Source organism: Mustela nigripes, chromosome 13 (assembly GCF_022355385.1).
Source record: "Mustela nigripes isolate SB6536 chromosome 13, MUSNIG.SB6536, whole genome shotgun sequence".
Taxonomy (NCBI): Eukaryota; Metazoa; Chordata; class Mammalia; order Carnivora; family Mustelidae; genus Mustela; species Mustela nigripes.
In genome coordinates this window covers 114,353,264-114,366,859 of record NC_081569.1, presented here as the reverse complement: position 1 = coordinate 114,366,859, position 13,596 = coordinate 114,353,264, and the positions used below count along the sequence as shown (strand labels likewise).

At 43.0% G+C, this 13,596-nt stretch overlaps 1 protein-coding gene across 5 annotated transcripts; it reads right to left on the bottom strand.

Moving 5' to 3' along the window:
* Nucleotides 1–277: 277 nt before the first annotated feature.
* Nucleotides 278–5,149, bottom strand: SRSF5 (serine and arginine rich splicing factor 5). Of its 5 annotated transcripts, none has more exons than XM_059373485.1 (8): nt 4,881–5,149; nt 3,966–4,110; nt 3,630–3,700; nt 3,407–3,505; nt 3,035–3,104; nt 1,732–1,805; nt 1,183–1,293; nt 278–1,082 (listed from the first exon to the last, which is right to left on the bottom strand). In XM_059373485.1, exons 2-8 carry the CDS (start codon nt 4,089–4,091, stop codon nt 818–820), a joined length of 816 nt encoding a protein of 271 aa, XP_059229468.1. In that variant the 5' UTR covers nt 4,092–4,110; nt 4,881–5,149; the 3' UTR covers nt 278–817. The 5 variants fall into 5 exon arrangements, with proteins under 5 accessions (XP_059229468.1, XP_059229464.1, XP_059229465.1 ...); XM_059373481.1 differs by having other exon boundaries at nt 278–1,085; nt 4,881–5,148; XM_059373482.1 differs by having other exon boundaries at nt 278–1,085; nt 5,006–5,148.
* Nucleotides 5,150–13,596: the final 8,447 nt, after the last annotated feature.

The window sequence follows — 13,596 nt, the reverse complement described above, 5'->3', positions numbered from 1 at the left end:
ATACCAATACAATAAAGTGATAAAGGGAAAGAGCTTTGGTACAGTCACACACAGGAAACTTAACTGTCATCATCATTTTAACAGTTTGCAGACATCTCTGCCCTTGTTTTGACTAGACCAGAAATGGCAAGGGTTTTTTAAGACTCAAATTTTCAAAGAAACCTTTAAATATCCACCAACCAAATTCCAGGATTCTCCACAAGGTATTTTAAATGTGCTGGACATAGATGGATAGGGAAAAATAATAGCATACATCCTTCAGACAAACAGACAAAAACAGTTTTTATAATGTTTTATTATCAACAACAGCTGCTTTACCGTTGTCTGTCAGGCAGCTGTTAAAGGGTGGGTGGGAGGACACCCTTGACCCTAACAAGGAAAACTCAAGCCTTTATGTACAAGCAAATTCAGAGCTCTTTTAAATGTCCAAAGCTATTAATTAGTTTAATTGAGGCATTAAACTAATTCTGAATTAACATATTTGAATAACCAAGAACTAAAATGTTCAAATCTTTTCTAGTACAAAAAAATTAAATTTGCTTTAGTTATAAAAGAGCTCTCTCAATATACACAAACTATACACTTCAGACATTCACAAAAATGTGAGCGGAAGGCTTATCAAAAGACATTTAATACAATTAGTTTTCAACAACCCCTGGTGGTCCACATCTACAAAGATTTCCAGCCCAACCCACCCCCCCTCCAAATCCCACCCCCCCCACAGAAAAGCACATACTTACCAGAATTTTTAGCAAGTATGGTTTGGGAATTTGTTTTGTTTTTTAAAAAAAGGCCCCCAGGGCAAGTTATTTACAGTTTAATTGCCACTGTCAACTGATCTGGACCTTGACCGGGATCGGGACCTGGACCTCTGGCGATCCACAGATGCTGGAGACTTAGATCTACTTGAAGAACCACGTTTCTGGCTCTTCTCAGGCACAGGAGACCTACTAACAGAACGGGATTTGCTCCGGCTCCGGCTCCGGCTCCTGGACCGGCTGTAAGACTTGCGACTCCGGGACCGAGACCGGCTACGAGACCTAGAGGAACTCCTGGTCCTGGAACGAGACCTGCTCCGTGACCTACTAGGGAGGAAAATGAACAAGCAAACAAAAATACAATGTAAGTGGCAGGAGCTACAAACCCACCAACTAAAACTTTTGTCTTTAATATGTTAGATACCTGTGCCTTTTGCTGCCTTCAATTAATTTGATTTTTCTCCCATTTATTTCCTTTCCAGAAAGTTTTTCAATAGCATTCTTTAAATCACCGTAAGAGGCGAACTCAACCACCCTACAATGGAAAAAAGCCATTTGTACAATTATATACATCTGGTAGTCTGGTCTCAAACTACATATAGCAATCCAGAGTATCAAGATTACCTTTTCTAGATACTTTCTGCTACTGCTTTAATTAAGAATCTTAGATCTTAAAAACAGCATTACAAGGTTCCTCCACCTCCAAACCATGGACATTTTAAGCTAGGCAGTTCTTTGTTGTGGAGGCCTTTGCCTATGCTTGGTAGCCAATGTTTAGCAGCATTCCAGCCTCTACCTACAAGATGCCCGTAGCACCCTAAACCCATTACAACCACCAAAAATGTGGTCCAATGCCCCCTACAGAGCAAATTCATCCTCAAATGAGAACCACCATACTCCAGCATACCCAAATTCTCAGATTTCTGAAAACATTGTTTTCAAAAGGCTGTTATGACCTTCAAAACACACTCACCCTTCATTTAATTTAGGTCGATGTGCATCCGCAAAGGTTACTTCCCCAGCTTGTCTCATGAAATCTTTGAGATCCTTAACACAAGACAATTGTGTCACGCGAAGAAAAGGAAACTTGACACACAAACAACCACATGGTATAAAAAACAAGACTACTGGAAGAGAAGATGTTAGATAAAGTACAAACATGGTATTTACCACACTTGTATTCTATCAGAATTCAAAAATTATCTATGCCAGGGCACGAAATAAGCAAAAAGCATATTGCTTTTAAGCAAAATGCTACAGGAAAATTCAGATTTTAACATTAAAGTAGTATTAGTCTATACTGAGTTCAATACAAAAGGAAGAAAACAAAACAAAACAAAAAAACAAAACAAAAAGAAACAGTACATATTTTTAAAGACTAAAGTAAAGATTTTATATTAAAAAAAAAAAGAAACAGAACATTTACAAGACACCAGTTATTTTGTGCCCCATATGTCATTAAAAAAGTTTACTTTACCTTTATTATTATTTCCCTAGGCTAGTCAAGCAGCAAACCATTAATCGGTCGGAGAAACCTTCATGACATATGCCCGACTGGCTCTTCGCCACCCACTTGAAGGACACTACCCAATCGGTGGAAGCCTTTAATCGCACAGCCCTCCCTATTAGCAGACTATTGGCGGATGCAGGCACCTTCTACTCTTGTGCAGTTACCAAGGACCACTTTACTGCGATCAGGATTCCAACGACCACCTAATTTCGAATCTTTCAACTCTTTTCGACCAGGACCTCTTATTCGGAAGCGTTACAGGAAGACAGCTCTCAATTAGGGATCAGATCACGTTATCAACGCTCTGGGATCGCTGCAACCTGGCACTTCAAGTAAGTGCCCCGATTACGTCTAGACCGGCAAACACAGATCTAGAGGTGGCCAACTGATCACTGTAGGAGCTGACTGGCAAAGTCAACCAGGCCCAACCAAGAGTGACCAAGACAACGATTAGGATAACCCACAGGCACTCCTCGTCATAAGGCCAACGACACAGATAGGCTGGCAAATAAAGGGTTTAATATTTGGTTAAAATTGATTTTAAAAAACAAGAGAAAATATCCTCAAAACATTAAACATTTGATCAAATTAATTAAAGTTTCAAATATCCCCCAATTACTTTTAATCAAAATTTTAAAATTACAATTAATTCCATTAATTTAATTTAAGATAAAATTACTTTTAATAAAAACATAATAAAACATTAACTACCCATTAACTTTTAAAAAGCCACATTAAAATAGCTCAAAACTGTGTTTCAACAAACCTGCCAGCTGACTCTTGAAGATAAATTCTCAACTATAAGCCGATTTTCTGTTCTTACAGGTGGAGCATTTCTGAGGAAGAAAATGAGTACTCACAATGGAAGAAATGCAGCAGTGTGTACCTACTGTGTTCGACTGTGGGCAGATTCAAGCAATAAGATAGAACAAGTCATTCAAATGACTTCCATTGAGTTTCTGAATTATTTTACAGGACTTACTACACACACTAATCAAGAACAGCAGACTACCACAGGAATAATAGAAGTGATTATACAGTAAGCAAAAAACCACTTATCGCTAATTGTTCTTAAACATTAAAATCTCCTCCTGCAGTAATGATTGTTCAAAGCAGCCATTCACGATCCATCACATACCGTCTATCATTTCGAGGTCTGCGACTACTAAAACGGTCAGAATAGCGTCCTCGACCTCGTCCACCTCGAGACCGAGCTCTAGCATGTTCAATAGTAACCCTACAGGAAAGGAAAGAAGGCTCTGTTATCCACACAAGCTACCTGACAGCTAATCTGAAATATCCCAACTGACCTAGTCTGTTCTACCTTACAGTGCTAACGGTCACAAAACTCAGGTTCTCACCTCTCACTGCACAGTTCTTTTCCATCGAGTTCATATACGGCATCATCCGCATCCCTGGGATCCTCAAATTCCTAAAACGTGAACGTGAAAGACAGCTCTTAACATGACTTTAAAATGTATTCTCCAACAGTAAAAGCACCAAAACCGTGTCAAGAGTGAGTATCTTAATGACAGTCCCATACACATAAGCTCAACAGAAATGCAATCAGGAGTGGTTTCCCTCCAACTAACAGCAAGGTTTTTAATACCCTACGCTCGGTAAAAATAAAAAACACTGCTTATCAAAATCTTTACCGACTTAACAGCAGTTCTAAAGAACCAGTTGTGAATACTTACCACAAAACCAAAGCCTCTTTTCAGATCAATATCTCTTATTCGTCCATACCCCTTGAAGAATCTTTCCACGTCTTTCTCCCTGGCCGCTGGATTTAACCTCCCGATAAATACTCGACAACCACTCATGGTGTCCGGCTAGTATTTCCTGTTACAAAATAATTCAATTGAGACAATACCAGTGAATGTCCGAAAAATGCCTGGTCAAGGGGTCAAAAACATAAACGGCATAAAATAAAATGTTTACCCGGTGATGTTATAAACAAGATTGCCAAGAGTGCCTCTTATTAGGCCAGGTCCCTTGCAGACAAAATTAAAACTCGGCTCCCAACACGATCCTTCCCTGGGCCCAGACCGCAGCAACCGCAACGCCCACTGCCGCCTCTGGAACTGCGCAGCCGCACTCTCTCCCCGGCTCTTCTGGCCCCCTCCCATCTGCCGCAGTTAGGAAAGGCCGAGAAGTGCGGGAGGAGCCGACCCCGCCCTCCGCAAGGCCAGCCCAATGGCGACGGGCCGCGCGCACGCCGCCGCCTCCCAGGAACGTCACAGCGGGTGGAAGCCGGAATCTCGCGACGCCACCGCCGCGCCTGCGCAAACGGCGGCAGGCGGACGCTGGCAGCCATAAAATGGCGGCGACCGAGCCAGCGGTGGGGTGAGCCGCGCGTGCCAAACGCCCTTCTCCCTCCCCCCTCCCCGGACTCCACAGTTCCGGAGTCACTGTGCCCGTCCCAGAAAGCCCTAACCACGCCCCGAGCAAAGGCATCAGCCCAATACTCGGGGAGGGTCCGGGTAGTGAAGAGGTAAGGAGGCAGGGAGGGGCACAAGACCCCCGTGTAAAAACGACCATAACCACAACCGCCCTTCCACCGTCAGTTCCCCTCAAACAATACCCAAAGGGAGACGTGCCCCAGCGCCCACCTCGAATAAACTGCACTCATTGGACGCCGTCCTCCGCAAAGAGAGCAGCCCTGGCCACTCACGATCTGAACGGCCATGAAGAAGCTTCGATCCGAGAAGCCTTTCCCTCAAAGTGAGCCACTCACCTACCGGACAGGGTCTTTGGCAGCTGAGACCAGAGAGGTCCGTAGTCTGCGACGGAGCCGTCTACCTCCCCGCAGACCAGGACTAGTCTCGTCTACGCCTTTTCACAACTGACGCACTTAGCTGCTCCTGCGTCCCACAAAATGGAGGGCGCGCCCTGGCGTCACTTCCGGTACCGCCCCTGGGACCTCCCCGTTGGCTCTAAGGGCGGAAATTTCCGCGGAGCCGGAAGTTTACGCGGGGCCGGAGCCTCTTAACGGCGACCGCCCCAGAAACCTGTACCCGGGATGGGCGGGGCCGAGGGGCGGGAACTGGCGTGGGTGAGGCCGTCAGGTGCCCCAGCTCAAAGGGCCGCGGTGGAAGGTGTTTGCGTCAACTGGGCGGTGGAGTGCTGTTCACCGTTGTCTGCCTGGTGAAGATACGCTAGAGCCAATGACATTTCTTTTTTATCTGAAGGCTTTTAAAGATCCCCCCCAGAAATACGGGGTGAAAGAAACTCAGACTTTGCAAAAATATTTGGCCATCTATGACCCCTTGCTTCTTGCTGTTTGTGGTTGAACTTCGGCAGATGCTCCTTAATGCACAAGTGAATATTTTAGCCATACTGTCATACCGTGGACATGTGGTTTACACTAAGAAGACTGAGGAACTGCAGTACTTTTTTTAAACGGAAGGTTCTCGCACAATGAAATCTTGAAATTGGGACTGCAGCTAGCAGGCCGTCTTGAATTGAAGCCAAAATGCAGATTTCTGCACTAGAGCTGAGCTGGTTGGAAGAGGTTTCAAGCTACTTTTAAAGTCCCAAATGGTATTTGGTTAACCTTCCCTATTTAAGTTTCTGTAACGTAACACATAAAAGTATACTATTCTTCAGAAACAAAAGACTATGTTTTCAAAATGTGGGTGAAACAGCCTTCCACATCCTTAGCTACGCATTTCCCCAGCAAGGTTGTCAGGTTTAGCAATCCAGGCATAAAGAGAATGTGAAAAGGTTACTTTTCTTTAATGCTTTTAGGTGGAACCCAAGGCACCCCATTTTTTCAGAGGTGCCAGACATCTAGGGTTGCTATTTGCAACTAAAGTTACACAGAGCAAGAGTAGTTCAAGAAGCCGCAGAGATACAGACCCTCGCTCTGACCTCCTAGCTCTTAGAAACTCTAGATGTGAATTTTGATAGTTTTTATGGGATGAGTTCATCCATTTATACATTTGTTTATTTTTTTTTAATTTTAAAACACTTTATTTATTTGAGAGAAAACAAGAGAGAGCATGGGGGGAGGGGCAGAGGGAGAAGCCAACACCACCAACACCATCACCCCACCCCCTGGGAGTAGGGAGCCCCTCATGGGGCTCTATCCTAGGACTCTGGGATCAGGACCTGAGCCTAACGCAGAGACAGAATGAACTGAGTCACCCAAGTGCCCCTAAACATTTGTTTATTTTAAGAAGAGCCTCAGTAAGTATGTAGTAAAATTGTGAACTTAGGCCGTCTATAGTGTGGGAAATTAAGGACGGATTTAAAAGAAATTAAGAGTTTGTTATAAGAAAATACCTTTAGCTACTAGCCCAATAAATACTGGCCTCTCGTAATGTACAAATTGTCCCAAACCAGTACTTATTTAGCTCCCTTTGTTCCCTTTCTGCATAATTTTTAAAAATTGGCCTTCCAATTATTTTCTACATTTTTCTATTGACTATGATAGAAGCAATCACTTGTGATTTTAGTCTCTAAATGTTATTTTTGCTGCAATAACAAAGTAATCTAAAGAAGGTTTTCTGGGAGTGAAAGACAAGACTGATCGTGTTGTATATCATGAAGAATGTTGCTGTCTTCAGCACACAGTGTTGTGATTTTTTTCAGGACTAATTTTTTTTCTAAAGCCTATTAATCTTAAAAAGAAAACCGTTATTTCACCCGCAAAATGAGTTTATTCAGGAATAGTAGAGAACTATAATTCAAGACATATAAGCTGCAGAAAAACCATAGGCAAGTCCTACAAGGAAAGGAACATGTTAGGGAGAAGGAGGAGATTAGAAGGCTTGTTTTGAAGGAAAGTCCAAAGGTTTCTGGAGAAAAGCATGTTTTCTCATTTGTTCAGTACAAGAGTGGTCATTTTCTTTCTTTTTTTTTCTTTAAAGATTTACTTATTTATCTAAGAGAAAGAAATAGAGCGTGCTAGTGGGGAGGGACAAAGGCAGTGGGGGAAGAATCCCACACAGACTCCCTGCTGAAGCCAGCACCCATTAAGGGATTCAATCTCACAACCCATGAGATCTTGCTTGAGCCAAAACCAAGTCAGATGTACTGAGAGGCCCCAGGGATAGACATTCTCTCATAGGAAATGCAGTGTATACCTTTTCCATGTTGGAGACTGGGATGATTCTTTCTTCTTGAGGTTTCTTCTTTTGGGGTCTGTTAACTGACACTTATTCCTGTAACTGCAGATGTGTGGTTTAGCTCCCACTAGAGCCTCCAGACTCTAGTAAGTTTTCTCTTCATTAGTTTTTTACAAAGCCTTTTCCTTGATTTGTTTACTGTTAAAAGGTTCGATTTCCACAAAGGTAATTTTTCATTAGTGTGCCTAGTGACTTAATCTACAATTCCTGCATATGGGTATGTGTTGTGGTTTTTTTTTTTCCCCCTGAAATGCCTAGCACAGAAAAGGTTTGGTATCTGTAAACTTGGATTCACATTAGCATCTTTTTTTCCCCCAAGTCATCCTCCTCCTATATTAATGTTTCAACAGAATGGCATAGCATCTTTTTCCCAAGATATCCAAGTGAGTTGCAAATTTTAGAAAAGGGAGAAAAAAGACGCAGGGAAATCACAGATTAAAATAAACACAATAAAATAAAATTAAAATATTTGGGGTGCCTGGGTGGCTCAGTGGGTTAAAGCCTTTGCCTTCAGCTCGGGTCGTGATCCCAGGGTCCTGGGGGCGGGCCCCGTGTCAGGCTTTCTGCTCAGCGGGGAGCCTGCTTCTCCCTTTCTCTCTGCCTGCTTGTGATCTCTGTCTGTCAAATAAATTTTTTAAAACTCTTTAAAAAATTAAATTAAATTAAAATATTAACACAGTTTATGGGCCATTTCTGTTGGGGTCTTTCAACACAACCATGAGATATTTCATTCATCACGTTCCTAATTTCATCCAACACAGGGGTCAGCAAATTATGGCCTGTGGACCTAATCCAGCCTGTCACTTGTTTTTGTGTGGCCTGAGGATGGTTTTACATTTTTAATGGTTGGAGTTGAGAGAAGGTGAGCAAAGGAAGATTTCGTGACAAATGAAAATGAGATGAAATTCAAAGGTCAGTATCCATAAAGCTTTTTTTGAACACAGCCACTCCTGTTCATTTACTTACTGTCTAGATCTGTTTGTCTTGCCACAAAAGCAGGGCTGCATAGTTGCAATAGAGGCCATATGGACCACAATACCTAAAATATTGACTATCCGGCCCTTTACAGAAAACATCTGCCAACCCCTGAGCTAACTGATTCCTAAACTTTAAACAGTTTCGTGAATGCTCCAGCCAACTCCCTTTGTGAGATAAAACTGTAAAGGACAGAGAATTCGATCTTTTTTTTTTTTTAATTTTTATTTATTTATCAGAGAGGGGGGGGAGAGAGTGAGCACAGGCAAACAGAATGGCAGGCAGAGGCAGAGGGAGAAGCAGGCTCCCTGCTGAGCAAGGAGCCCGATGTGGGACTCGATCCCAGGACGCTGGGATCATGACCTGAGCTGAAGGCAGCTGCTTAACCAACTGAGCCACCCAGGCGTCCCCGATCTTTATTTTTAAATAGAGTTCATAATTTTCCAATTATAAAAATATCTATATGCTCATTATCGCAAAAATGTGCAACAGGGGAGATAATTGAAAGAAGAAAACACTTGTGAAGCCTGCTCACCCAGGGAACCTCAGATTATGGTTCGCTGTTTTTCTTTCTTATGTTTTCTTTCCTGAGTGTTTAATACATATTTTATTTTCTAATTCAAAAATAATACATCATCATTTTCAAAAAACATAGAGATTTTTTTAATTTTTTAAATTTATTTTTATTTTTTTAAAAGATTGTATTTATTCATTTGACAGACAGAGATCACAAGTAGGCAGAGAGGCAGGCATCGAGGAAGGGGGACCCAGGCTCCCTGCTGAGCAGAGAGCCCGATGCGGGGATCAATCCCAGAACTCTGGGATCATGACCTGAGCTGAAGGCAGAGGCTTTAACACACTGAGCCACCCAGGCACCCCCACAGAGATTTTTAAAAGATGTTAAAATGCTATCCTTATTCCCAACCCTGAAGGATACCTATTTGGCCTTTTAAATAATTTCTCTGTAGTGTTCCTCTCAAAAGCACAGTTGCATTTCCAAAATATGAATTATCCTCATATATAGTATTTGGTTTCATGAGGGGTTTTTATTCAGAAAACATAATCATAGGCATTTTTCATGTTTCTTTAATATGTTTATGAACAAAAGTATATATTCAAATTTGTGTCTGTTTTTCCTCTTAACATGACACAAGCACATGACTGGGGAAAATTCTCATCCCAATCAATAACTCTGTTTTTCTGAAAATGTACTAAATAACACCAGATGCTTAAAAATTCCTATCCAAAACTTCCATCACAAAGAAAAAATCTGCTTCCTTGCTTCTAGCTAATAATTCCAAAGATTTTTTTGAAAGGGTATCCTTAATCTTTCTTGGAAATTTATGGCTTTTAAAAATGTTCCATTTTTTGACTGATTTATCCCTACAGCCCTATTTGACTTCTTTTTATTGCTACATCGTGGTTTTTTATCATTTTTTAATTTAGTGCATAGTAGTTAAAAGATCTGTGAACCCACAACTTTAATTTCAGTACCTAGAGCAATATTTCTCAACACCAGCCATACACTAAAATCATATGGGAAGTGTTTATAATGTTCTGTTGCCTGGGTCCCTACTGGCAGAAATTCTGATTCAGTTGTCTGGGCTGGAACCCTACCGAGTGTGTTAGTAAGGGCTGCAGGTGCTTCTGATACTCAACCAGGAGTCTGAGAGGAATGCTGACGGAGGTCGAGGAGCTCACTTTTTTTGTTCTTCATAAAATCCATCTATCATCTAGCTCCATCTTCTTTACCTCTGTTCTTGATTATCCTCTAACTCAATGGTTCCTTTTTTTCTTTTTCAAGATTTTATTTATTTGGGAGAGACAGAGAGAACATGAGGTGGGGATGAGGAGGAGGAAGAGGCAGGCTCCCTGCTGAACAGGAACTCAATGCCAGAACTCTGGGATCATGACCTGAGCAGAAGGCAGACGCTTAACTGACTGAGCCACCGAGGCACTCCTAACTCAATGGTTCTTCTAAAAAGAATCATCTGGGCACTTTTCCAATAGTAGATCCACAGTGCCATTTTCCCAGAGAAAAGCCTGATTCAGGAATGTGATACTCAGGAATCTAAATATATAACTGGCACCTTCATCAAGTGGTTCTGAACTATAGTTTGCATCCACTAATCAGACCTGTGTTGTTGGTTTGTGGCTCCCTTTCTCATGATCTCAGCACCCAGTCCATATTCTCTCTCCTCTTCTCAAGCAACCTTGTCTCCTTCATTGTTAGCCGGTGTATTAGTTATCTGTTACTGGATAACAATGTACCCCCAAAGTTAACAACTTGAAACAAAAGGATTTATGATCTCATAGTTTCTGTGATTCGGGAATCCAGGAATGGTTTGACTGGGTGGTTCAGCGTTGAGTCTCTCATGAAACTGCAGTCAGGCTGTTGACTGGGGCTGCGGTCTTATCTGAGGCCTCAGCGGGGGTGGGGTGGGGGTGGGGGGGGTGTCTACTTCCAAGTTCACTTCCACAACTCCTGACATGCCTCAGGCCCTTGCTGGCCATTGATGGAAAACTTTGGTTCTTTCCCATGGGGGTCTCTCCATAGGCTGCCTGAATGTCCTCATGACAGTGCCGCTGAGTATCCCGAGAGAGAGGGATCTGAGAAAGTGCACCAAAGAGGAAGCTACAGTGTTTTTATAACCTGATCTTGGAAATGGCATACCATAGTGTTATTAGTTTGCTAAGGCTGCCATCACAAAATACCAATAACTGGGTGGATTACAACAATAGAAAATGTATTGTATCACAGTTCTGGAGGCTAGAAGTCCCAGCTCAACGTGTGAGCAGGGCTGTGTTCGTCCAGAAACTCTAGGGGAGGATTCGTCTTGCATCTTCCTAATATTTGGTGTTTGTCAGGCGTCCTTGGGGTTCCTGGCTTGCAGATGCACCACTCCAATCACATGGCTATCTCCTCCTGTGTGTCTTCATCATTGTCCCTCCTTGCATGTTTGTCTGTTCACACTTGTGTCCGAATTTCCCCTTTGTGATAAGGACACCAATCACACTGGATTATGGTCTGCCCTAATGATTTCATTTTAACTTAATTATGTCTATAAAGGCCCTATTCCCAACTAAGATTGCATCCTGGGGTGCTGGGGGTTAGAACTTCAACACACCTTTCTGCAGAAGACACAATTCAACCCAGAACACAGAGCTTCTGCCATATGCTATTGGTCACAGAGCCCAACCCCGGTACAGTGTAGACAGTGTGGGAGGGAGCTGCACAGGCCATGAGAACCAGGGGGAGGGCATGACAGGGGTCATCAAAGACTAACTACCACAATACTTCCTATGTCACACAGAAAATAGACATTATTGGGGCACCTGGGAGGCTGAGTGGGTTAAGCCTCTGCTTTCGGCTCAGGTCATGATCCCAGGGTCCTGGGATCAAGCCCCGCATCAGGCTCTCGGCTCAGCAGGGAGCCTGCTTCCTCCTCACTCTCTGCCTGCTTCTCTGCCTACTTGTGATCTCTGTCAAATAAATAAAATCTTTTAAAAAAAGGAAATAGACATTATCTTCTTCTTTTTTTTTTTTTTTAAGATTTTATCTATCTATTCAAAGAGAGAGAAGAGAGCACAAGTAGGCAGGGCAGCAAATAGAGGGAAAGGGAGAAGGAGAAGCAGGCTCCCCTGCTGAAAAGAGAGATAATGCAGGACTCTATCATAGGACCCTGGGATCATGACCTGAGTCAAAGGCAGATGGTCAACTGACTGAACTACTCATTTGTCCCTAGACATTATCTTCCATTATCTGGGAATAAAGAAAAAAGAATTGAAGTTATCAGGCTGCCACTGCTTCCATCTCTCCCCCTCCATCTTCAGATTACGTGTATTTTCACCCATCTTCTTCCCATCCAGAGAAACAAGGGGTTTAATTTCTGCCCAAGCCTTTTGGTTCTTTGTGTACCAGATTCCAGACCTTGCTCTGTGCATCATTTTTCTCTCTCCTTTTTCTTTCTATCTTAAGTTCCATCCTCTCCACTATGTCTTTGATCCTTAAGGGTTTCCCCCTTTAAAACGTTTTTTTAAAGATTTTAGTTATTGGGGCGCCTGGGTGGCTTAGTGGGGTAAAGCCTCTGCCTTCGGCTCGGGTCATGATCCCGAGGTCCTGGGATCGAGCCCCACATGGGGCTCTCTGCTCAGCGAGGAGCCAGCTTCCTCCTTTCTCTCTCTGCCTGTCTCTTTGCCTACTTGTGATCTTTGTCTGTCAAATAAACAAATAAAATCTTAAAAAAAAAAAAAGATTTTAGTTATTTATTTGAGAGAGAACATGAGCAGGGGGGAGGGGCAGAGGGAGGGGGAGAAGCAGACTGCCTGCTGAGCAGGCAGCCCAATACAGGACTTGATCCAAGGACCCTGGGATCAGGACATGAGCCAAAGGCAGATGCTTAACCCACTGAGCCACCCAGGTGCCCTAAAAACTTTTTTTTTTTTTTAAAGAAACCCTCCTCTTAACCTCTGTTACTTGTCAAACTGCCCCATCTCACCTTTCCTAAGCCAACATATTTATTTTTTTTAAATCCAGTCAGCCAGCACATAGTTAAGAGCCTGCTTCTCTCTCTCCTTCTACCTGCCGCTCTGCTTACTTGTGCTTTCTACCTTTCTGTCAAATGAGTAAATAAAATCTTTTTTTTAAAAAAAGGGATAAATTGATGTTGTGGTAACCAACTCCCAAGATGACCCCCAAGGATCCTCACATTCTGGTTTTCACACATTCTCTCCAATGCATACCAAGTTTGGTCTATGTGATCAGTAGAATATCAAAAGAATGTGTAGATCAATAGATCAGTAAATCAGTAGCATCTGTAGAATGTGATCGACAGAAGCGAAAACATTGGAAATTAGGCTTAAGAGACTACAGCTTCCATACTGAGTAATCTCTTTCTCTCTCTCTCTCTCTCTCTCTCTCTGTCACATACACACACACACCCCACCACCACCACCACCACCACCACCACCTCAGAGAAAAGCCAGCCGCAAGAGTGGTGACACTCCTGTAACCTAAGGAGAGGCTGACTGAAGCGTCCAGCCAACAGCCCGCAAGGAAGGGAGCCCAGACAACAACCACACAAGCAGGCTTGAAGCAGATTCTCCAGCCCCACTGACTCTTGAGATAACCACAGCCCTAGCTGACAGCAGGAGTGCAGCCCCCCTTAGTGATGCTAAGTCAGAACCACCCAGCTAAGCCACTCCCAGATTCCTAGCCCTC

What these genes read in the sequence shown, in the direction of transcription:
- SRSF5 (XM_059373481.1), bottom strand. Translation starts at nt 4,091, where the DNA reads ATGAGTGGTTGTCGAGTATTTATCGGGAGGTTAAATCCAGCGGCCAGG. An exon ending in CGACCTAAATTAAATGAAGG is followed by an intron (nt 1,294 to 1,731) that starts GTGAGTGTGTTT and finishes TTTCCATTGTAG; the next exon opens with GGTGGTTGAGTTCGCCTCTT. An exon ending in GAAGGCAGCAAAAGGCACAG is followed by an intron (nt 1,086 to 1,182) that starts GTATCTAACATA and finishes TTTCCTCCCTAG; the next exon opens with TAGGTCACGGAGCAGGTCTC.